The following is a 23,624-nucleotide window of genomic DNA, read 5'->3' as shown; positions in this document are numbered from 1 at the left end:
CGATAAAAACTTAACGGATAGACTCACCGGTCGTCGCGTCTGCAATCATCGGTCGTCGCATTTGTCGACTGATGAAGCCCATACTTTCCAGCCCAGAGCTTTTCGACCCCCAGAATGCGATTTCGGTCTCCGTTTCATCAGAAAACACCTTGATCTCTCCAAATCAACAATGGTCTCTTTGATTTTTTTATCCTCCGATCTTCGTGGTCTATTATCTGATGGGCTTGAAATTGGACTATGTTGGTCAACTTGTCATTCTCTCGTGGTCCACCATTTGGATTTATTGTCCGTCCACCGAAGCTATGCCATGTCAGTCTATCCATTAAGTCTCTAACGGTAAGATACTAAAATGAAATAAAAACTAAAAGTTAGATATAATTTTAAAAAAAATGCAAATATAAATAATAAAACGGGTCAAAACTGATATAAAAAGTTATCGCAATTCACCCTATTATTTATAAAATATGTGTGAATTTTATCAAAATTAAAAACAGAACATATATTACCTTAACCCTATAGAAGAAAGTATACAAGGTGCGTGCAGTAGGCGGGGTTCCATCGTATTCAGACATATGCAAGCAATTCTGTCAGAATTCATTTGTTGGTAGCTGCCGAACTCTTTAAGATCATTAAAAAATCGCAATGGAAGCCATTTTTGTCTGCATTAAACTTCAATTACAAAACATAGAATTGCCGGCCATGGCAACTTCCTGTTTCACCTTGTGTTCTTCCCGTTGTCGTCAATGTATAGCATTATTCTCGATTCCATTAAAGCCCGCAGCATCTCTTCAAAGATTTCTTAATCTAATAATCTTAGCTTCAAGGGCAGCCATGGCGAATTCGAGCTTTTATCCTCTACTCTTATTTTTCCTCCTCTTGTTCTTCTTTGTCTCATCTTTCTCGGCACCCATTGATCGGAGCAATATAATATCGTGTCTTAATCGTCATAATATCAGCAACTACACCACTTCCTCCAACGTACACAACCATGACTACGATAATCTTCTCAGCTTTTCGATTCAAAACCTTCGGTTTTCCGATCCCACGATTCCGAAGCCGGCAGCTATTATCTTGCCGGAGAGTAGAGATCAGCTTATCCGCAGTGTGTTGTGTTGTTTACAAGGGTCGTGGGAGATTAGAGTGCGGTGTGGTGGCCATAGTTACGAGGGTACTTCGTGGGTGGCTAGCGACGGAGCTCCGTTTGTTATTATAGACTTGATGAATCTGAACCGTGTTTCGGTGGATTTGGAGACGGAGACGGCGTGGGTGGAAGGCGGTGCGACGCTGGGAGAGACATATCATGCCATTGCCGAGTCGAGTGGCGTTCATGGATTCTCGGCGGGGTCTTGTCCGACAGTCGGGGCTGGTGGCCATATCGCTGGCGGTGGCTTCGGGTTGTTGTCGAGGAAATACGGGCTGGCAGCCGATAATGTGATCGATGCTCTCCTGATCGACGCGAAAGGTGAATTACTAGACAGGCAAGCAATGGGAGAAGATGTGTTTTGGGCGATAAGAGGCGGTGGCGGCGGCGTGTGGGGAGTGGTTTACGCATGGAAAATCCGGTTGCGGAAAGTGCCGAAGACCGTCACGAGCTTCGTCGTGTCGAGACCCGGCACGAAGGAGCACGTAGCGGATTTAGTAAACAAGTGGCAGCACGTTGCTCCAAACTTACAAGGTGACCTATATTTATCATGCTTCGTCGGAGTCGCCCTGCCGGAGACTAAATCCACCGGCATATCAGCTACATTCAAAGGCTTCTTCCTAGGTCAAAAACAAGAAGCCATCTCGATCCTCCGCCGTGAATTCCCCGAATTAGGACTCACGACAAAAGATTGCAATGAAATGAGTTGGATTGAATCGGTCCTATTCTTCTCCGGACTACCTAACGGAGCCACAATCTCGGACCTCAAGACTAGGTATCTCCAAGACAAGCATTACTTCAAGGCCAAATCAGACTACGTAAGGAATCCGATCTCTGCCACCGGCATAAGAACCGCCCTCGACATTCTCGATGGCGAACCGAAAGGGTACATCATCATGGACCCTTACGGTGCCACGATGAGCAACATAAGCAGCAACTCGATCGCCTTTCCGCATAGGCGAGGCAATTTGTATACGATCCAATACCTCGTCGAGTGGCACCGTGAAGATAACAACAGAAGCAACGAATACATAGAATGGATACGAGGATTCCATGAAGCAATGTCGGACCACGTTTCATGTGGTCCGAGGGCTGCTTATGTGAACTACATTGACTTGGACCTTGGTGTCATGGAATTGATCGACACTAATGTACCATCGGTGGATACTGTCGAGGTTGCTCGGATTTGGGGTGAAAAATATTTTTTGAATAATTACGATAGATTGGTGAAAGCTAAGACATTGATCGATCCGAACAACATTTTCAAACACCAACAGGGGATTCCTCCGACCACTGCCACAATCGGTTCCAAGGCACATAGCTTCTAATCATGGTGAGGACTGAAATTCAATTATTGATTTCTAGAAGGTTAAGAGTGTAATTTTACCATTGGCTGAATTATAATGTACAATTTTTTAAAGGACTAAAGAAAAATTATACTATTAAAGAATGTGATGAGGAGAACGAGGATTTGTGATTGAATTAGAAATCTATATTTATTTAAAAAAAATTATAGTTTTGAAGAATCCACAAAATTATCAATTATGTTTATAAAATTTATGATTAAATTAAACTATTGAAGTACAAAAATTGAACCTCAAACTTAGCCAAATTATGAGGATTGATATCATATTTTAATATAAAATTAACTAATAAAACTTTATCATAAAATATAGGATAAATTACACGTTTAGTACTTAAACTATTACTTTTATTCCATTTTAGAACTTAAACTTTATTTTTCTCAAAACCATACCTAAAATTTAATTTAGGTTTCAATTTAATACTCGTCGTTAAAAAATAACATAACTATTTATGTGACATTTTCAAATTTTTTCAATGATGGTGTAACATTATCTTATAATAACATATCAAAATCGCCATTAAGTTTTTAACTACAAGTATCAAATTAAAACTTAAACTAAATGTTAGGTATTATTTTAAAAAATAAAGCTTAGATACCAAAATAGAATAAAAGTAATAATTTAGATACTAAGCGTGTAATTTGCCCTAAATATAATAATACATATTTCAAACTATATATTATAATTTGGTAATATTTTCAATTATTTTTCTAAGCTTTTCTATCATTAGAAGTCAAATCTCCATACTCGAATTTAATTGTCGGACAATTATTTCAAGAAAGAATAGCAAATATCGAGATTCGAACTTATCGAACGATTATTTCAAGAAAGAATTGCAAATATCGAGATTCGAACTCATATGGAAGGAAACTAGCAAATAAACCCACCAAGATAACATTGTCAAAACAAAGGGATGGAATAAGGTTAAAAAGTTCTCAAGGTTTATGAATCCGACACATGGTGCCGATATCTTCGAGCAAAGATAAAAGAAAAACAGAATGAAACGGTTGCATCGGGAGAGACGGAAAGAACGAAACCGAGGGAAGTTTTTACCAATCCGTCGACGCAACAGAGTTTCTCTCGCCATCGGGAAGTCACCCGATTCCATCCATAGGTCTTAAAAGGCTAGATCCATTGGTTAACCCGATGTTGGTCGGGTAACTCGTGGCCTCACCGGTGTCTTTGAAGGACTTACCCTGAGTTAAGAACGAAATAATCGGTGAAGAATTTGACGAGCGTAGAATTTAGAACGAAAATTCGAGAACGCACCTGATCGGCTGAGTTCCGAGCACCAGTCCACTACAACTCAATGCAACAACGGCACTTTCCGCCTGTCCAAAAACAGGAGTTGAATCAAGGCACAAAGCCGATTTAATTCATCGAGTTTATGTTCATGCAAAAAGAACTCCGGAAGATGATTGATTCGGTGCACACACATGCATGTACGACCGAATAAACGCAAAATCATATGAAGTAACATATGAAGTAACAAAAACCGTAGTGTCGGAAAAGAACACTGAGATAAACAAGCAAACAGCCTGATCATGCAACCTGATCTTGTAGGATTCCGTAATGAAAAGAAAGTTAAGGTCAGAAGCTTCTCTGGCATTTGGCTGATCTGTGAAAAATCGAAGAGGTTTAAGAATCACGATGATCGAAAAAACCTATTATCGAGTGTCTTGCAGTTACATACGTCAAAAGTTGGGCGTAGATCAGACATGGAAAGCTAAATTACAAAGAATGCGACCTCGTTTTAAACCATTTGTCGTTATGGCTGCAACCTCGCTTACAAGTAAATCGGGCCGGCTTTCACAATAATCTCACACAAAACACTTGCTAAAATCGAGCCACTTGATTTTAATCAAACATATCACCTAATTAGAGCGTCTAGATTTGGAGTAAAAGTTTGCAAACAGACATCGATGACATGCTACAATGTTCAATAACATGAAAAGAAATTATATATCAATTAGAACCCATGGCGGAAACTTGTTCTCAACGAATCGTAAATATACTCTGAAAATATAATTTGAACCGAATATTTTCGACAGCAATCCAGGAAACACGAACTTACCATGGCAAATTCAACAAAAGCAATACAGGTTGAATGCACATTGTCCCCTAAAATCCTCCAGCGAGTGACCTGAGGATCAAAAGAAAATCGCATTAACATTCTTCTGGAAACCAGTTAGAAAAGGCATGTGTGATATTGATATCGTACGAACCTCACCGCACGAGGATTCAAAGAAATTCTTCACTTCAGCTTGAGAAACCTTCCATCAAAGAGAAAATGCTTGTGAGGATTAGATCAACTAAGTTGCATCAATAACTATGGTGATAAAGCTAAAAACTCGGACCCAATAGAGATTTTGGGACACAAGTATGTTCATGTTTGAGGGATCTTCGAGGGTCATATCTACACCCATGTCCGGATATCAGTCAGACACGGGTGCCTCAATCAAAAAGAAAAGTTGTTCAGAGTAACTTAGGATAAAAGACGAGAGCTCGAATATTCTTGTGAGCAATTAAGGGGTTACCTCCTTGTCAATATTTGTACAATAAACTGTTCTGGTACACATTTCCCTTTCGTATTTGGACTGCAATTGCAGTGAATACGATTATCAAGAGTGTGGCTCGAAAGTAAAATACAAAAAGAAACTACAAGAGCCATTCAGTAACCCGAAAAAATGGCATAGAATCAAATGAAGCCTTATGCAAAACCGAAACAACTAAGAGCCAGAAAGTTATTCATCCATACCTTAGGGAGAAATGTAGGGTTCACAGGCAGGATGGCAGTTTTTGAAGGCAAGACCTTAACTGGATAAAACCCGAGCACTGTACCATCAAGGTTCAGAGCAACTCTCGCACCCTCTGCTAAAAGAAAGTTCATAAAGAATGTGACATGTTAATTAAATGCACACATCAATGAAAGAAAAGTTTTAAGTTCATTCCTTATCAGCCGCTTACCTTCATCTGCAAATTCCACAAAAGCAAAATGGAGAACTGAATTCGGATCACCACAAACTCGGCAATCAACAATCTTCAACAATAATTCCCGAACAACTTCAGAAATATCATATATATATATAAACAGTAATCTGTCATATAAGCTATCAAGTAAAAAAGCAATCCTATCCAGTAGTATCAACCAAAGCCCCAACATCCGATTTTATGTGAACTTGGAGTCTTAATGCATACTTTATGCACACACAAAAAAATCTTTAAAAATGGAAATGATATAGCTCAAACGTTATTGTCAATTACTCCACATCAAAATGCAGCGTTGGCCAGGACCGAACGAAATTACGACAAAAGCTTTAAAGCCAGCAATTTGAACTTACTTGTCCGCAATTACTAAATAAGCCAGCAAGTTGTTCTTCAGTGGTCTAGAACAAAGAAAAGATTTCCGCAAGCGATTCACAAAATCACAAAGAAACAATAAAAATATCACAAAATGATGCAATTGTTTACACTTACACTCTGATCGATATCAGAAACATATACCGTTCGCCTAATGCTATCGTCTCTTTGAGCTTGAGCTTGAGCTTGAAAAGCTTTACCATTAAGCTTTCTTTTCCCCTGGTTGTTGTTTCTTCCCTGGAAAAAAAAACAACCATTTACCAAATTGAACAAAGGAGAAGAAAAACAAAGATATACAAGATCGTTACGTGTCCATGTTTAGCAAAACATTATCTCATATACGACAAGCAGATCGAGAAAAGCTAACTACAATAACATCGAAGTCCAACAAGTCAATCGATTCAATAATTAAACCACCATTAGACGAATTGAAACCTTAAAATCATAAATGCAGCAATCAATCCAAAGGAGAAACAACCAAAAACTAGCTAAAATGCAAGAATTGAATCATCCAAGACTCGAGAACCAAATGGCCAGCTTATATACATCAGTACTAGAAAACAAAGCAAATCCTAAAACCCCAATTTAGCTATGGAATAAAAATCATATCCAGTAAAACTAGACCATTTTCCCAAAGACAAAAACAACCCAAAACAACAAATACTATACAGCTAAAAACTCTCAAACACTCATCAGTCAAAACCAGAAAAGGGGGGATGCAATTGAAAATTGTAAATGATGAGTGAAAAAAATACCCTTCTATTGGAGTAATTCCCTTGCTTATTAGCAGGGACCTGATTAAAATCACCAGTTTTGGTGGGATTGTGATGATAAGATGATGGGAAAAATTCTTTGGCCAAAGGATTCAACTTTGTGAACATATCAACAATTTTTTGAACATTGAAATCCTTTGATTCTGATTTGGATGTTTCAACAACCAAATTGCTGTTTCCATTAGCTACTGCAGCCATAGAATAAAAGCCTCAAACCCCACAGAGTAAAAGAAAAAAAAAACCCAAATGATCAAATGAAAATGGGAATTTGATTTTGCAAATTTATGCTCCTTTTGTTTTTCCTTTTTAATTAAGTAAAAAAAGTTCAGAACTTTAAAAAAAAATGGGTGCTTAATAATAGTCTTAGTAGATAGGCTTCCGAACGAAAAAAAATTTACTAGAATGGAAATAAAGCTAGAATGCAGATTGGCTTCCTTATTTTAAATTAAAATATCAAAAAAATATTAAAAGAATTAGGGTTTTGGAGGAACTGAAATGGATGATCAAAGAAAAAGAAAAAAACAGAGACAGAGATGAGGAAGAAACAACAGCTTCTTTTAATTTTCTTTTCTTCTATTTTTGGGTATTTTTTAATTTTATTTTATTGGTAACTACACGAGATACACTGAACTTTAGACCGTATATAATTTATTCGCAGAAGCTTTAATTTTATTAATTATAATATTAAATTTCAATTTCAATTTCAATTATGTTATAAGATCGTTTAAATATAAATGGTATAATAATGTGGACAAAACGATATTATTTTGATAAGACTATTGATCGATGTTTTTGAAATTAAATTTTAAGATGAATCAATTTTGTCATTAAACTTTCAAATATATGCATTTTTACACTACACTTTTCTTATGTCATCGGAAGCCAATCACCTCCTATCATCAATCATCTTTCATGGCAAGATCGATACTAAAATATTCGCATTTCACTCTTATTCATTCTCTTAATATTAGTTTTCATGAAACTCAATCAATATAGACGAAAGGAAACAAAAAATCATATTTTTAGGGATTTGGAGATTTTTTTATATTTGTGGGATTTGAGATGTTTATTGAAAAATTCGAACAGTGAGAAATATTATTTCGAGAAGATAAACAATCTAATCTCATTGGACGATCATTTAAGAAATTGAAATATTGATATGTTAAATATTTAAATAAATTTTCATCAATTTTGAGTGAATTTCGTAAAAATCAATCTTAAGAAAAAAAATATGAGTGAAATACGAATATTTTAATATTGAAAGTATCACAAAAGATGGCTGGTGACGGGTGGTGGTTGGCTATCCACAACAACTAGATAATGTAGTGCTAAAAATATAAATTATTTAAAAGATTAAAAAAATATTTATCGTATATTCCAAATTAAATATTTGGAGTGTCCTAATGGGTCAATTTGGCCCTCGTTTTGTTAAATTTGGGCTTGAAATAGATGATTCAGCTGGCTTACAACAAGGGTTTTTATTGAAAAATAGGACGAAAATTTTAATTATTTAGCTGAATAGGGTAATTATGTTTAATTATCTACTATATTTACTATAGTAAATCTGGAATTTGTCACTTCAAGGAGATGATTATGTTGAAAAATATTTTTAATGGTCCTTGATACATGGACCTATGTGAGCCAATAATTTATTATTTTCAATAGGATTTATCACTTCGAGGTGACGAGTTTAATTCATAAATTATCAATTTTGGTGTATTTTAATACCTAAACTTTTAATTTTTTTAAAAGTCATACTTAATTTTTAATTTTCATTTCATTTTAGTAGTCGTCGTTAAAAATTTAATGTATTTAATCCCTAAATTATAAGTTTTTATTTGTTTTAGTACCTAAACTTTAATTTTTTTCAAAACTTAATGTTAAATTTGGATCATGATACTAAAATGAAATAAAAAATAAACATTAAGTATGGTTAAAATAGATCAAAACTGATAATTTAAGTACTAAACAAGTAATTTAACCTTTTTTAATTAAGATTACATACGAAGTGTTAGTGTAGGCACATTTCTAACCCATAACAAGGGGAGGCCAAAAATCAGGTGACGCTTTTGGTTCACTAGAATTTGATTCTAAAACTAAACCCTCTTTTATACACTCAATTCGATAGATTTAAAAGAATTTCATTTAACTCGAAATTTAATTCAATTTTTAAGTTAAAATATGCACTTGACCTTATCCTAAATATATAAGTAATAATCATAATATTATGTTGGGTTAGATAAGGTCAAACTTTCACCTTAAACTCGAATTAAACCCAATCAATCTCACTCTTAAAAAACTTGATACGACTCAATTTGAATCTAAATTTTTAAGTTAGAAAATTAATTCAATTGGATCGGGTCAAAACCCATCAAATCAGAGTAAAAGGCCTATCCCTGCCGATAACCCTAAAAGTCCTTCCATCTCCAATGCTCTTTCAGCTTACTTGAGAATCGAGAAATCTAATTGCCTTTCTTCAATGCCCAACATACAACAATTTTACACACAGTCCAAAAGCTTATCCGCCATGGATTTACTTCCACCCAGAAAAACTCCTATCTCCCATCGTCAGTAAACTGGATTTTCATCAATGGCGCATTACTATATGCAAAGGGGAACGTGTTGAAATCGGTTCAGATCACACTGGGGACGGGTTGAAATCGGTTCAGATCACATTGACTTGAACGAACCTTCCTGGCGATGGAAAATACAGATTAGATCTTCACATCGAGAAACAATCCCGAGTTTATTTACATGTAAAATCAATGTTAGGGGCAACACATACGTACATTTGAGAACTGGGTTTTACCCTTTTAATGGTGGAGAAAAAGCTAATGCGACATTCATCGACATACCATTGGGGAAAACGTGAACACATGGGTGACTGGGAACATGTAACTTTAAGGATAAGCAGCTTCAACGGCGAACTACAAAACGTGTAATTATCGGCTCACGGAGGAGGCGACAGCATCGGAGCTCAAGTTTAAAGGCAGAAACAAGCCGTGCACGTACTCATCGTTCCATGGCCATGCAATGTATGCAAAACCCGGAGTCATCTTCTAACTTAACCCGGGCTTAGCCTAACCTGGCTAAGTTGTATATTCAAACTACCTCTTTGCAAACAGAGAAATGTATGCAGTTTCAGTTGTAAAGTACGCAATTAGCTTGGATGAAACTTTTTCAATTAATCATTCATGCATTAAAAATAAACACATAACCACTTTGAGATCTCGTATCGTCCGTACCTGAATCGAAAGCTAGCATTGAAGAAATCATAAACTAGGAGTCCGGCTACTCAATAAACCTATGATGACAACCTAAACTACAGATAAACCAGTCTTTCAAGGACAACAGAAATGTCGATATTACAATGTCTTGGGGGCTCATCCCTTCTCCGTCAAGAATCACTTTGTGGCTGTTCAGATTTTTGCTGCTGCGGTGGCTGACCTTGGGGCCATGGCATGAAAGCCACGGGTGGTTGAGGTTGAAGGCCAGGAAACAATGCAGCTTGATCAACTGGTTTTCCCATTATCATCCCAGCGTGCCCCAACGGATGCTGCGGAACATAATAGTATGGCATCTCAGCAGGTGAAGTAACTAAAGGAATGGCAGCCTTGGTGGCACCGAGTCCCTCCTCTTTTAACTCCTCTCTCGGAATAATATCGACTAAGAAATCAAAGATGTCGGTCCGTGAAATGGCGGCTGCGATATCGTTCTTCTGTAATGTCCTCCTTTTGTTCTCTTCTGTATGGATCCAGGAGCGCAACGTGAGCTCCAAGACGAAGATCTCGCAGGCTTTCGCAAAAATTACAGGAGCCTCTGCCGATATCATCCGCACATCCTCGTCCGCTTTCATTATCTTTTTGATCCGTGCAAGTGGGAGACTGTGGTTCCTGAAGTCCGACATTTGCTCGATTTCTTGCATCTGGTTGGCCCAGAACGTTTGAAGCTGCTGTTGTTGTTGCTGCTGCTGTTGGTGGTGGAACTGCTGTGCTTGTTGGTAGGCAAGTTGGTGCTGCAAACTAGAGAAAGCAGTCGGTGAAGGGACCGCCACTGCTGGAGTGGCGGAAGCGATCGTGAGAGCAGTTTGGTGAGGACCGGCACCAGCTACAACTCCCATCACAGGCTGTTGCTGTTCAGTTTGTTCAGTCCGGTCCATGGTAATATTCCCCGATGATCCCTCCGCCCTCGATCACTCGCCTAATACCTTGCAATCGCGAATCAAGATAACAGAGAATATCAAAACACATAATACAAGTGTAATACTGCTAAAATGCATTCTTCATTCCTCCATTTTCAAGATTCAAATGACACACAAAGAGTAGGGCGAAGAACACCGAAAGGTCCAAAACCGTAATCATCTCTAAATCTTCGATAAATTTTACAGGTGATCGAGATTAAACGAAGGGGGAAGCAAAGATGAATAGATTCTTCTCAACTTAGATTCATAAATGTTCACTCTTCATTCTTTTTTTGTCTAAAATAATACACCTATTCCAACACACGAGTATGGGTTACTATTCTCGAAAATTTTAAATTATCATATAATTTAAATATTTACTTTATATTTTCTATTAATAATCCATTTTCGCCACTAAAATTTCGTAAGTTCGACAGCATAAAATCTGAAGTGTATGCAGTATATCTATAGTGGCAAATTCAACAGCATTTTCAATCCTAGAAACTAAAAGAAAAGAAAAAACAACAGCTAAGATGTAATTCACCAAGTAATTGCAATTTTAACTCATAACAGATAAATTAAACAAAAATAAATAAAATCCAAAAGATTTTTAATTATTCTTTTATGCCTAAACAACACTTAATCCTTTAGGAAAATAACCATGCACGATTCATGATACTAACTAAGACCTGATAACAAAATTCCTTAAAATAAAGAATAAAACGAAGTCACTGAAGTTTTGGATTTGGTTATAGCTTAAGATTGGATCTCAAAAACCCAAAGCAAAACACAAAAAGATAAAAACCCAGAAAATATTTTCTTTCTCTATTTAGTTTTTTTCCACCAACCAAACAAGAGACTGTACAGTACTAACCAAAAAGAAAAACCCAATTCTAAAAATTGTACAAAATTCACCTCTAATTTACTTATCTTCCTCTTTGCAGCTGAATCTTCTAAGAAACCAAAATAAAAATCAAATCAAATCAAGAGAGAAGAAAGAGGAAGTGAGGGAGATTTTGAACGTACGTGAAGAAAAGAAAATAACAGAGTTCCTATGAATTCTAAAAGGGAAAAGACTAAAGTGGCAAATGGGGTATCTGGAGAAGGACACGTTTCGAACAGTGAGAGAACTCACTTTGGACAAGAATTCTTCATTCCACGTGGCTAATAATAACTGGACGAGAAGCTGAGAGGTAATGCGTACATATCAGTTCTTGGGTAAACTACACATTTAATACCCGAACTATCAGATTTAGTCCGTTTTGGTGCCTATACTTTCCACTTTTTCAAAATCATACTTAATGTTTGTTTTTCTTTAATTTTAGTACTCCGTCATTAAAAATTTAACGGACGGAGCATAATATCGGTGGATATACGACCAATCTAAACGGTGGACCACTAGAGAATGATGAGTCAACCAACATAGTCTATTCAGGTCTATTGGATAGCTGACAATGAAGATTCGAGGATAAAAAAGTTGAAGAGACCAACATTGATTTAGGAAGATTAAGACATTTTGCAGTGAAATGAAGGTTGAAACCACGCTCAGTGGTCGAGAAGGTGTGGGTTAAAAGTTTGGGCTTCATTAGCTGACGAATGCGACGACCGACAACCGAAGACGCGACGACCAGTGAGCCCATCCGTTAAGTTTTTAACAGCATGATACTAAAATGAAATAAAAATTAAATGTTAGGCGTGATTTTGAAAAAAAATAAAAGTTTAAGTATTAAAATGAACCAAACTAATAGTTCAGATAATAAACATAATTTACCCCCTTTTCTCAAACAGTTAGGTTAATATAATCCAATCAATCTAAATGGATTTCTATCACTTCGAAACGGTTTAGATTATTCTATTTATTAAAGTTTTTTAAAAAAACATTTTTCATATATTTAGTGAAGGTAATTTTAATATGCAACATATTTTTATATCAATAAAAATAAAAATAATATTCATATCCAAAGCTAACATCTCCGAATTTGCAAGGATGATTGTGGGATACTATTTTTAGGGATGCCAATAGATTGGATGGAGTCGTGTTTTTATTAATTCTATATATTTTAAAATATATATTTTTAATTAAATTTGATTTGAATTAAAAAATATATATTTTTAATTATATTTAATTCAATTTGAAGAGTACAATTCTTTTATTTAAACTCAAGTTAGCTCAAAAATTTAAAATATAAATTTAATTTGACCTAATTTGATTTGACATAAAATAATAATTTAATTAAAAATTATTAAAAAAAATATTATAACAATTATTCATAAATTTATATGAAATTATTATATTATTACCTTCATTTTTTTTCTTAAAAACATGCTATCGAATTGGATTTGTTCAAAATCCATTAATTTTGGATTAAATTACATTCCTAATGTTTTATGGAAAATAGTCAAATCGAAGGATGTTTTAGGGTTTTACACAAACGTTACAAAACACGTGCAAAGCTCGTGGGGCTTTCTCGAAGAGATGGTACAGAGTCACGTGACGAAAAAGATGGTGTAAAGTGCAAACAACATTATATGTGTACAAGTACGACAAAGGATCCCATGTGTAATTTTTTAAATACTTTGATTTTGAATTTATTTATTACATTTTATTAAATATTTAGTATAATTATTTTAGTTTGCGCCATTTTTCTGTAAATATTTGATTTTATCAAATTATTTTTTAAAATAACCAAACCTATACATTAAATATGTAAATCGATAAGATTTATTTTAAATATATTATCTTAATTTTATTTGAATTTATAACATATACTTGAATCCTATAATCTTTTAGATACATTGGTTAAATTTTATAAAATTTCATAATGGTTTAATTTGTATATGAATTTGCACATTTTCATTTCTTTATATATAAATCGTTGTTAGCCTATTAATTAATAGAGTAACATATACAAATGGTCTCCTGGTTATAATACGTTGTTTTGTTGAATCTTTTGACTAAAAGTTATAAAATGATCCTTAATTATATAATATTATTTTGTTAAGTTCATCAAATATTAAAAGTTACAAAGTAGTTACATGACTATTCACATATTTCAAATCCGTCATTTTATGTTAAAAAAAATTGACGATCGTCTGAGGTAGACGTTAATCTGTTGACTGAGATATGATAAAATCATATTAATCATTGTTTCCAACTGTTGGCTTAACGACATAATGTTTAAAGCATCGACTAAATTGAGAGTACACCAACAAAAAGTACAACTCAAATGATTTTGCGATCAAATTTTATCACATCACAACCAACAAGTTAACGTTCAACTCTGACGGTCGTCAAATTTTCAACGAAAAAATACAAGCTTAAAACATATAAATAGTCAAGTAACCATTTTGTAACTTTTAATAGTCGGAAAACTAAAAAAAACAACACAATATAATTGATGAATCATTTTATAACTTTTAATAGTAGATAAATTCAACAAAGTAATACACTATAATCGAAATATCATTTATATACTTTACCTTAATTAATATATATTAATAATACATCAAAGTTTAAACATATTTAATTCTTTAATGAAATTAAATATTGCATTTGGTTTGGTGAACTCAATTAAAACATATTGGACGCAAGTTGCACGATGGGGGTTGGTAGTAGCAAAAAAAGGGGAAAACTCTCATTACCTACCCCTACCAATACCCAACTACTTATCAATGTGTATTATAGGCATAGTTATATAAATAAATAAAAAACTTCATATTTTTATTTTCTATTTTCAATTACATCCTTAAAAAAAATTTATTTAGTAGTTCATACTCAAAAGTTTATTTTCTTGCCACACATATAGCTGTTTTTTTATTAATCCGGAGTAAGTATAAGATATTATCTGTTCAAAGATAACTCTTAACCTTTCGACATTGAATGTTCACACCATTGACATCTATGGTGCTCGAACCCGAGTCCTCAAAAAATAACAATAATTTTTCTATCACGAAAACTTCTTTATTCGTACACATATAATTGTTTTTTAATAGTCAATTGACGGCCGTCTAAAGAATAATATTTTTAACGTGACATGATATAATTAAGAGTACAATTAAAAACAAGTAAATGATAAAGGGTTTTTTCCCCACTGTTAATTTATAATTTTATTTTAAATGCTTGAACTCGTTTTAAGTATTACTTTGTTCTATAAGATATAATATTATTTAAAATATTATAAGAAATAAAATTATAACTAAAATAAAATTAGACTAAAAATAATGTGAGATTATAAATAAGCAAATGTTAAGGGCTTTTTCTTTTCTTTTTGTCATTTTTAGTGTATTTTATGAAAAATCAATTGTAAAAAATGAGTGAAATACAAAAGTTTTGGTATAATTTTTGATGTGCAAGACTATCGACGATTAGTTTCTTATAATGATCGAAAAATACAATGTCAAAAAAGTAAAATATTTAAAAATCCAATGGCAAAAGCAACACGTTCCTAAAATATAGTGTCTAAAATGATGTTATTTTAGACATCAAAATAATCACACCAAAATGATTTTGTTTTCGTTTAACAATCCACGTTAACAACTATTAGTTATATCATCGTCTTGTTATCAACTTTAATGACAATGCGACATAATTAAATATAAAAATAAAATTGATAAAATTAAAATATATTGATATAATGAGTCAACGAACAAGATTTAATCATATATGATATAATTTAAATTTAATATTGAAATTTATTGAATGTTGGGTAAAGTATATAAATAGTCTCCTGATTATATGATATTACTTTATTAAGTCCATCATTGATTATTAAAAGTTATAAAATGTTCCCGACTATAGAGAGTTGCTTTATAGAGTCCATCGACTATTAAAAGTTACAAAATGGTCATCTGACTATTCATTAGTTCCAAACTTGTATTTTTTCATTAAAATTTTGATGACAATTTGAGTTATACGTTAACATACTGATTATGATATGATAAAATTTGATCTCATAACCTCAAATGATTATCATATCTCAATCATCATGTTAACGCATATCTCAGAATATCTTAATATTTTAATGAAAAATTAGGAGTTTGAAACATAATAAATAGTCAAATGATCATTTTTTAACTTTTAATAATCTAGGGACTCAACAAAATAACTTCTTATAATTAAGAGGTCATTTTATAACTTTTAATAATTAAGGGATTAAAAAATAATATCTTATAGTCAATGGACCATTTGTATATTTTACCCTTGAAAGTTACATGATGAAAACCATCACTTAAAATTAAAAAACAAATTAATTAAAAAAAGGCCAAGAGCCGACGTGTAGGACCGAGAAAATCTAAAAACTTGTAAAAAATATAAAAACCCTAAAAATTTGGGTCACATCGGTCCACCTTGGCGTTCGAGGAATCCGCCGAGTTAATTGTGAGGTTTCATTTTCTTCGGCTACGCGACAATCTCAACTACGTGATTCACACAGTCCCCCACTTGTCTTCATCAAACATTTCTTACCTTCTTAGGAAATACCCTACATCGCTAATACTTTGAAAATTATTTTAAGAGTTATCAAAATTTTGATCATTTATTAACCGGGGTTGATTTAAATAGTAAGTAATTTGATATCGTTTAAGTAAGATTTTGAGTTCGAGTTATTGTGTATGCAACAAATCTATGCTGAGAGACTCACCCACAAAAATCAAGAGTGTGACGCGAGTCAATCCGGATTAATCAAAGCGAAACCTTGAAACGGGAGGTCAACCAATTTATTTTTACAGCCGACTTTTTTTTCTTCTAGGTAAATTACGTATTTAGTACCTAAATCATTTGGTCTATTTTACAATTTAAATTTTTAAAAATTTTAAAATCATATTCAAACATTAGTTTTTTTTTTATTTTTGTACCACGGTTCAAAATTTAACGTTATGCTTTAAAAAATTAAAAGTTTAGGTACTAATACAGATCAAATTTGATAGTTTAGGTACTAAAACCGTTAAGTCTTTAACGTTGAGCACTAAAATAAAACAAAAACTAAACATTAGGTATGATTTTAAAAAAATTAAAAGTTTATATACTAAATCGGATAAAAACTGATAATTTAGATACTAAATACATAGTTTACCCATTCTTTTTTAGTTTCCACCTATCACTGAAGGCACTAGAAAACAACACATTGCATTATGTGTTATAAAGCAAGGACCCACATCGTATATTTACCAATGGTTTTAAAATTTATATAAAAATAAATAAATTATAGCGTAAAATAGTACATAATAGGAAGATTAATATAATATGCCACACAAATATAAAAATAACCACAAAATATAAATAAATATTTTAAAAAAATATTTAAAAGTTTGATCTGACCGATTCTAAATATAATGAGTTTATATAATTATCAAACATAAGCCATTTTTTATTTAAATATACAAAATATATGTCTTGACTAAAAAATAAATATTTAAATTATATTTTTTATTATTAAAATAGATACCTAATGTTTTATTTTATAATTATTTGTAGGTTGTCTGTTAAAAAATGTAATCCTCCATTAATGAGTTATTTGAGCTATGTAACCTTTTTAACTCGTTATTACAAGTGAAATCATGTATTTTGAGATTAATTTTCTAGAACTAGGGTCTTAATTTCACTATCGCATAGACGAGTTTTCACTATCGAATTATGTAGGAACAGATATTTAGAATTAAAATATCTCGACTTAAAAAAAAAAAAACTAAAATACAATATTAAATATGATTTTGTTAAAAATAATAGTTGGATAATCATAACATAATAAAGTGATAGATGAGATATTTATCCTAAAAATTAGGGTAAACTATGCATTTAGTACATGAATTATTATTTTTGATAAAAAAAATGGTTGTCCCTTGTTCCCATATGTAATGGGGTAAGGGAGATGTAAGATAGTAGGCTGTCCCCAACATCAGGTTGAAAGCAGCTTCCGTATGATACCTCCAAATTATGAAATACACTCCATGGGACTCGATCTCACGACCTCAAGATTAAGAACCTTGTGCTCTATCAAATTATTTTTGATACTTTTAAATAATTAAACTTTTATTTTTTTCAAAATCATGCATAACGTTTAATTTTTGTTTATTTTTATAACTCAAAGTTAAAAACTTAACACATTTAATACATAAACTATCAATTTTGATATTTAATATCTAAACTTTTAATATTTTTCAAAACTTAAGTTAAATTTTGGATGAAATATTAAAATAAAATAAAAATTAAATTTTTAAGTATAATTTTAAAAAGTTAAATAATAAAACGAATCATAATTGATAACTTAAATAGTAAACACGTAATTGAAAAGCATAGACATATCATTTTCTCGATTTGATTATTATTATATTAACATTTGTTCTCGTGCCTGATCTTAAAAGCCAAAAGCTTCTCTTCTTCTTCTCCTTACAGTTTCTACTAGGGTTTTTTTTAAATTTGATTTGATTTGATTTATTTTATTCCTCTCCGAAAAGCATTTGCAATGGCTTTTTCTTCTCTCATTAGATCCACGGCCGCCGGCGCCGCCATCTCCGCCTCCGCTCGCTCTGACCTCTCTCTCTCAACCTCCGATCGTCTAAAGGTCATCAACTTTCCTCCGATCAGCCCCGTATATTGCTTTCAAAAGAACTGAAACGTTTTTTTCTCGTATTTTCTTTTACTGTCGGGTTTTAAGGTTAACATATACTAAGAAATGAGCTGAGCTGAACTTAAGCTGAATGATTTAAAATTGTGCAACATCAAATCATTTTTTTATTGTTGCTATTTTACTAGGACGTTTTCTCGGTATCCAAACGGAGTCTTGATAATTGCAATAAATATTCAGCCATTTTTTATTTAGTTTTTTTTGTTGGGGGTAGATGTTGATATTTTTACTGATTTATGTTTCGTTTTGTTTGATGACTGAGCCTTGTTTGTTAACTCGTTTTCGTTATGTTGATGAATTTATGAAATTCTGAATACTCGTGTAAATTATTTTTTTATTTAACTTAAATTTATTTTTTGGTTGATATTTTAATGTTAGGTGGCAATTTCAATGCACTTTTTATTGACAATCTGAATGTTAATGCGATATTATTTAGGTTTCAAGCATTGAATTTGGTGGAAATTCCAACTCCTTTTTTGGTGTTGCAGTTTCAAATAGATCCTCTTCCTTACAGTTGAGTTATCACCATTGGCCGTTCAGTTTTTGTTTTTATTTATTGTGCAAGTTTTTGGACTTTTCCCTCTCCTCTGATACTTTTTTTATTTATTTAGAAGCTGCAACTCAAGGAGTATCCGACCCATCAAAGCCACCGCTACTGAAATTCCTCCTACAATTCCGAGTAAGAATTGTTAATTTTTTTTAACCCCTGAGAAGCGTAATAAGGATAACAAGGACTTATTTAATTATTTTGATCATAGTTCAGAAGCTGTATGAACTGATGTTCTGCTTTTGTCTTGTTTACTAATTTGTCTAGAGTCACGGAGCAGTGGGAAAACGAAGATTGGAATCAATGGTATGTTCTGTTAATTTGATTTAAGGTTTCCTCTGCTTTATTTGACGGTTTTATGCATATCTGCCATGGCATTTCTTTAATCAACATAGAAATTATTTCTATTCAGTTATCGTGCACATTTGAGTTGTTAAGACTTGCGATTATGCTTGTAAAATAGAAAAGGAATAGCATCCCATGCTTATCTCATGTGGTAAGTGTGGTACCGTGAATCGAGGTTTGGGTTGGTATCTTAGGCTTGTGATACCCAATCTTTCCTGGGACAAAAGGCTGTGGAGAACTGCCGTTCATTCTTCATGCATAATATTAGCCCGTCGTTAATGTATTTTGACCTTTAGTTCAGTTGTTTTTGGTCTATTATGTCATTTTGAGGTAGGTGGAGCTAAAAACATTTTTGGGATATTGTTGGATGGGCCTGTTAAGCATGTGGACTAGCATGGGCGAGAATAAGAATTCTGTTAAAGAAATTGTTTTTAAGACCTACGGTGCTAAACCAAGGAGATTTACCTTGATTCAAGTCACTGGTTCTCTATGTAGCTTGACGTATCCTATTTTGCTAAACTCTTTTTTTTTTTTTTTGGAATGAACCTTTGCAGGTTTTGGTCGGATTGGAAGGTTGGTTTTACGAATAGCAACTTCAAGGGATGATATTGATGTGGTTGCGGTCAATGATCCTTTTATTAATGCTCAGTACATGGTGAGTGTGTCCATCTGCACTTTTAGATTTGGTTTTTAGCCTTGTGTTACTTATTTTGTTTGGCCAGGTTTATCAAAGATGTCTACAATTCTTATCATGTGCAGTATCTTAATTTTTTTTTTTACTATTATTATCCAGGCTTATATGTTTAAATATGATTCAACTCATGGACCCTTCAAGGGGACGATCAACGTTGTGGATGAGTCCACCTTGGAAATTAATGGCAAGCAAATACATGTTGTGAGCAAAAGGTAACATTCTGGAGATTTAGTCCTTGAAAGGTTGAATGGGATTTGAACTACCTTCTCTGGAATGTGTTATTCTCGTGGAATAAAATATACAAATTACAAGATGAAATTCTGTTATTTGGTTTTGTTAAAAATTGCTAGCAAACTATCTCAGCTTGGAATAACATATAAGTAATGTCCACCAGGGACCCTGCAGAGATCCCTTGGGGTGATTATGGGGCTGAGTTTGTTGTTGAGTCATCTGGTGTTTTCACCACATTAGCGAAGGCTTCAGCACATATAAAGGTTAGTAAATATTGGTTCGCTGTCATCACATTGCAGAAGCACACCTGTCAGTTCATGCACATCTGAATATTCTCCAAATTAATCTTTCATTACTGTTTTGCAGGGTGGTGCCAAGAAAGTTGTAATTTCAGCTCCTTCAGCGGATGCACCAATGTTTGTGGTGGGAGTGAATGAGAAGACCTACCAGCCAAGCATGGACATAGTTTCTAATGCTAGTTGCACTACCAATTGTCTAGCTCCACTTGCCAAGGTCTAGTTGCATCCTCCAATTTTAAGCATATTAATCTCATCACTAAAGAGAGCATTTAAACTAAAGTCTTCTCTCCCATTTTTTTTATTGAGGTAGCAGTCACTTAGTAGGACATGCACTGTCTAAGATTTTGCTTTTGTATGTTTGAGTTCGTAGCAGATGGCAATTCTATTTGCCAGTATTTTACAGTATTAATTAATATGTCCATTTTCCTCATGAAGCATCTGGTTTGCTTTTCTTCCTTTTCTTTGGCAGTTTTCCTCAATTTTTGTAGTGTAACATGTTGCAGGTTGTCCATGAGGAATTTGGTATCGTTGAGGGTTTAATGACTACTGTCCATGCAACTACAGGTATCCAGTCATTATCTGCCTGTAATTTTTTTCGTTGCACATGGTACTGCATTTTATGTTAATGTGTTTTTTAACATCCAGCAACTCAAAAGACTGTTGATGGCCCTTCAATGAAGGATTGGCGAGGAGGTCGAGGAGCTGGCCAAAATATCATCCCTAGTTCAACTGGTGCGGCGAAGGTATGAGCGAGAAATAGCCAAATTTATTCCGTTTACCATGGTTTTAAAATCAATTTATGATTTCTGTGTTTTTGTTGTAGGCTGTTGGAAAAGTTCTTCCTGAACTTAATGGAAAGCTTACTGGAATGGCATTCCGAGTCCCTACACCCAATGTTTCTGTTGTGGATTTAACTTGCCGACTTCAGAAGAGTGCCACCTATGAAGATGTCAAAGTAGCAGTAAAGTGAGTTTTCTATTTTGGGATTGCGTATCATCTTGTGGTCCCCTCTCTTCATCATTCATTCCTGCTTTTGTTTTTTCTTTCTAGATTTCTCTTTTTTTCGCCCTCGTTAATCTAGTGTATTTCTCATGCATTGGAACTCTAAATTAACTTCTAAATGAAGGTATGCTGCCGAGGGGCCACTTAAAGGCATTCTTGGATATACAGATGAGGATGTTGTCTCCAACGATTTTGTTGGTGATTCAAGGTAATCTTTCTTTCTTTCTCTCTCTTTCCAACATTCCTTTTGCTGTGACATGATATATCGTCTACGTCATACGATGAATGGAGGTTTACAGGCATTTCGAGTATAATTTAGGCCTGAAAAGTCCTAGTGTGTTTGTCAACCGTGTGCCGCTTATAGTGTTCCCTTTTCGAAAAAAAGGGGCCATTTAGTTATTTATTTATCTTTCCCTGACAATTGCATAATGATTGCTGGTGTATCATACTGTTCTAAACCGAGCTTGTTTTCCCATCCCAGATCTAGCATTTTTGATTCCAAAGCCGGAATAGGGATAAGTAAGTCTTTCATGAAGCTTGTTTCGTGGTATGACAATGAATGGGGTTACAGGTATGTTTCAAGCTCTATCTCTTGCTCACTTCTTTAGACACATCAGTACATCTATTTCTCTCTTTCACCGGCTCGTGCACATGCATACTTGACCAAACTGAGACACTGGTTATTTTTCTGATGGTTCTTTCTTGAAATTCCTTTACAGCAACCGTGTACTTGACCTAATCGAGCATATTGCACTGGTGGGAGCAAACCACAACTAAATGTTTTTGAGGTATGCTGTTACGAATGTGTGACATTGCAATTTTATTGTAGAAGTTTGTCCCAGAGAGTAGGCATAAGTTCGATAGGACCCCGATGTGTTTTTCTTTTTTGATTTGGATTGCATATCCGCTGAAGAGTCGGACATCCGATAACGCAATTCTAAAAATAATGAAAAATTCGAGCTTTGTACGAGCACACTAAGATTGATTGTTTTGTGGCCAAAAAGTAGGAGGCATTGTCTTTGTGAGAAAACATTGTAGAGCTAGATATCTTGTGTCTAGAAATGCAGCATCTGGTTTATCATTCATGTTAATTTATTTGTTATAATGATATGTTGGTTGGGGAGCATCCGTATATTTGGTGACCACCGCCACCAGCGACACTGATCACCACTCTTTCAGCCCTATCGACTCCAACCAGCTCATCCCCCCCGAAACCGCCGAACTTAGCCTTACAGTCTCTCTGCCCGATCTGAATCAAATGAACCTCCTTTCATTAGCGTTTCCTTTACCTCTCAATTCTTCGACCCCAAACAAGAAATCACCACCCTATGTAGTAGTAGCCATTTGAAGACAAAGATTGTTCAAGAACCGGGATGGAGGAGGAATTCTTCCCCAAATCCAAATCTGTATCCAGAAGCATAGTGTTTGAAGGCACTGAGAGTTTCTTATATAATCCTTTGTTGAAAATCCCTTGCCCTTCTTCGTCGGCCATTCCTCGCGCTCTCAACAACCATTAAACCCGAGTGTTAGCCCTCTCGGTGCAGCCACCGCCGGAACCTCTGTGGATTCCTTCTATAATTTGAAAGAGTGGTCGTCACATACATGTTTTGTGGGTTCTTTTCTTCAATTGATGCTTCTTTGGCCCTTTGCCGTCAATTCCATATATATATATATATATACACACACACACATTGAAATTGAAGGTCATTTTTTAACTTTATGATTTTTAGAAGGATGTATTTGAATATATTTATTAAAAAAAGTACTCAATAAATAATCTCAGATGAAATAATAAATATGTTTTATGATTCATATTTCGAGTCCAACTTAATTATTTATCAACAAATATTTTTATTCCCATTTAAGTCGGATCTCATGTGTATGCCTGAAATCACAATTAAGCACCAAACTCCCATCCATTCTTCTCAAAGCAAACCTCTCTAACAACAGATAACAATCAAATCTCCTACACTCACAACCTTCGACGCCACCATCACTGCCAATCTCCACCACCTTAGCCCCATCGACCCACCCTACCGACTCCTCCAACCACCTCATCCCTCGAG

General features: G+C 34.0%; 4 protein-coding genes across 5 annotated transcripts; 2 read left to right on the top strand and 2 right to left on the bottom strand.

Moving 5' to 3' along the window:
- The first annotated feature begins 642 nt into the window (after positions 1–642).
- LOC120163840 (reticuline oxidase-like) lies at positions 643–2,496 on the top strand. The gene has a single exon (XM_039173663.1). The coding sequence runs from the start codon at positions 643–645 to the stop codon at positions 2,467–2,469; it is 1,827 nt and encodes a 608-aa protein (XP_039029594.1). The 3' UTR covers positions 2,470–2,496.
- An 880-nt stretch (positions 2,497–3,376) lies between these two features.
- LOC120163821 (polyadenylate-binding protein-interacting protein 9-like) lies at positions 3,377–6,890 on the bottom strand. Its single transcript, XM_039173645.1, has 10 exons — positions 6,621–6,890; positions 5,983–6,102; positions 5,847–5,891; positions 5,473–5,545; positions 5,264–5,376; positions 5,043–5,102; positions 4,731–4,778; positions 4,580–4,648; positions 3,775–3,836; positions 3,377–3,701 (listed from the first exon to the last, which is right to left on the bottom strand). The coding sequence occupies exons 1-10, from the start codon at positions 6,834–6,836 to the stop codon at positions 3,644–3,646; spliced, it is 864 nt and encodes a 287-aa protein (XP_039029576.1). The 5' UTR covers positions 6,837–6,890; the 3' UTR covers positions 3,377–3,643.
- A 2,980-nt stretch (positions 6,891–9,870) lies between these two features.
- On the bottom strand, positions 9,871–11,843 carry LOC120163828 (nuclear transcription factor Y subunit C-2-like). 2 transcript variants are annotated; one of them, XM_039173654.1, is made up of 2 exons: positions 11,693–11,843; positions 9,871–10,845 (listed from the first exon to the last, which is right to left on the bottom strand). In XM_039173654.1, the coding sequence occupies exon 2, from the start codon at positions 10,795–10,797 to the stop codon at positions 10,036–10,038; it is 762 nt and encodes a 253-aa protein (XP_039029585.1). In that variant the 5' UTR covers positions 10,798–10,845; positions 11,693–11,843; the 3' UTR covers positions 9,871–10,035. The 2 variants fall into 2 exon arrangements, with proteins under 2 accessions (XP_039029585.1, XP_039029584.1); XM_039173653.1 differs by having other exon boundaries at positions 11,734–11,839.
- A 6,383-nt stretch (positions 11,844–18,226) lies between these two features.
- LOC120163810 (glyceraldehyde-3-phosphate dehydrogenase GAPCP1, chloroplastic-like) lies at positions 18,227–22,621 on the top strand. The gene is made up of 14 exons (XM_039173635.1): positions 18,227–18,377; positions 18,877–18,953; positions 19,052–19,119; positions 19,255–19,293; positions 19,887–19,987; positions 20,126–20,238; positions 20,421–20,520; positions 20,624–20,770; positions 21,060–21,120; positions 21,202–21,299; positions 21,380–21,522; positions 21,683–21,766; positions 22,040–22,129; positions 22,278–22,621. The coding sequence occupies exons 1-14, from the start codon at positions 18,279–18,281 to the stop codon at positions 22,333–22,335; spliced, it is 1,278 nt and encodes a 425-aa protein (XP_039029566.1). The 5' UTR covers positions 18,227–18,278; the 3' UTR covers positions 22,336–22,621.
- Positions 22,622–23,624: the final 1,003 nt, after the last annotated feature.

The sequence above is a fragment of the Hibiscus syriacus genome, unplaced genomic scaffold (assembly GCF_006381635.1).
Source record: "Hibiscus syriacus cultivar Baekdansim isolate YM2019G1 unplaced genomic scaffold, ASM638163v2 tig00111498_pilon, whole genome shotgun sequence".
Lineage (NCBI taxonomy): Eukaryota > Viridiplantae > Streptophyta > Magnoliopsida > Malvales > Malvaceae > Hibiscus > Hibiscus syriacus.
This window is presented reverse-complemented; position numbering and strand designations above follow the sequence as displayed.

What these genes read in the sequence shown, in the direction of transcription:
- LOC120163821 (XM_039173645.1), bottom strand. Translation starts at nt 6,836, where the DNA reads ATGGCTGCAGTAGCTAATGGAAACAGCAATTTGGTTGTTGAAACATCC. An exon ending in TTTCTGATATCGATCAGAGT is followed by an intron (nt 5,892 to 5,982) that starts GTAAGTGTAAAC and finishes TCTTTGTTCTAG; the next exon opens with ACCACTGAAGAACAACTTGC. An exon ending in TATTTAGTAATTGCGGACAA is followed by an intron (nt 5,546 to 5,846) that starts GTAAGTTCAAAT and finishes TTATTGTTGAAG; the next exon opens with ATTGTTGATTGCCGAGTTTG.
- LOC120163810 (XM_039173635.1), top strand. Translation starts at nt 18,279, where the DNA reads ATGGCTTTTTCTTCTCTCATTAGATCCACGGCCGCCGGCGCCGCCATC. An exon ending in TACTGTCCATGCAACTACAG is followed by an intron (nt 21,121 to 21,201) that starts GTATCCAGTCAT and finishes TTTAACATCCAG; the next exon opens with CAACTCAAAAGACTGTTGAT. An exon ending in GACAATGAATGGGGTTACAG is followed by an intron (nt 22,130 to 22,277) that starts GTATGTTTCAAG and finishes ATTCCTTTACAG; the next exon opens with CAACCGTGTACTTGACCTAA.
- LOC120163828 (XM_039173654.1), bottom strand. Translation starts at nt 10,797, where the DNA reads ATGGACCGGACTGAACAAACTGAACAGCAACAGCCTGTGATGGGAGTT.
- LOC120163840 (XM_039173663.1), top strand. Translation starts at nt 643, where the DNA reads ATGGAAGCCATTTTTGTCTGCATTAAACTTCAATTACAAAACATAGAA.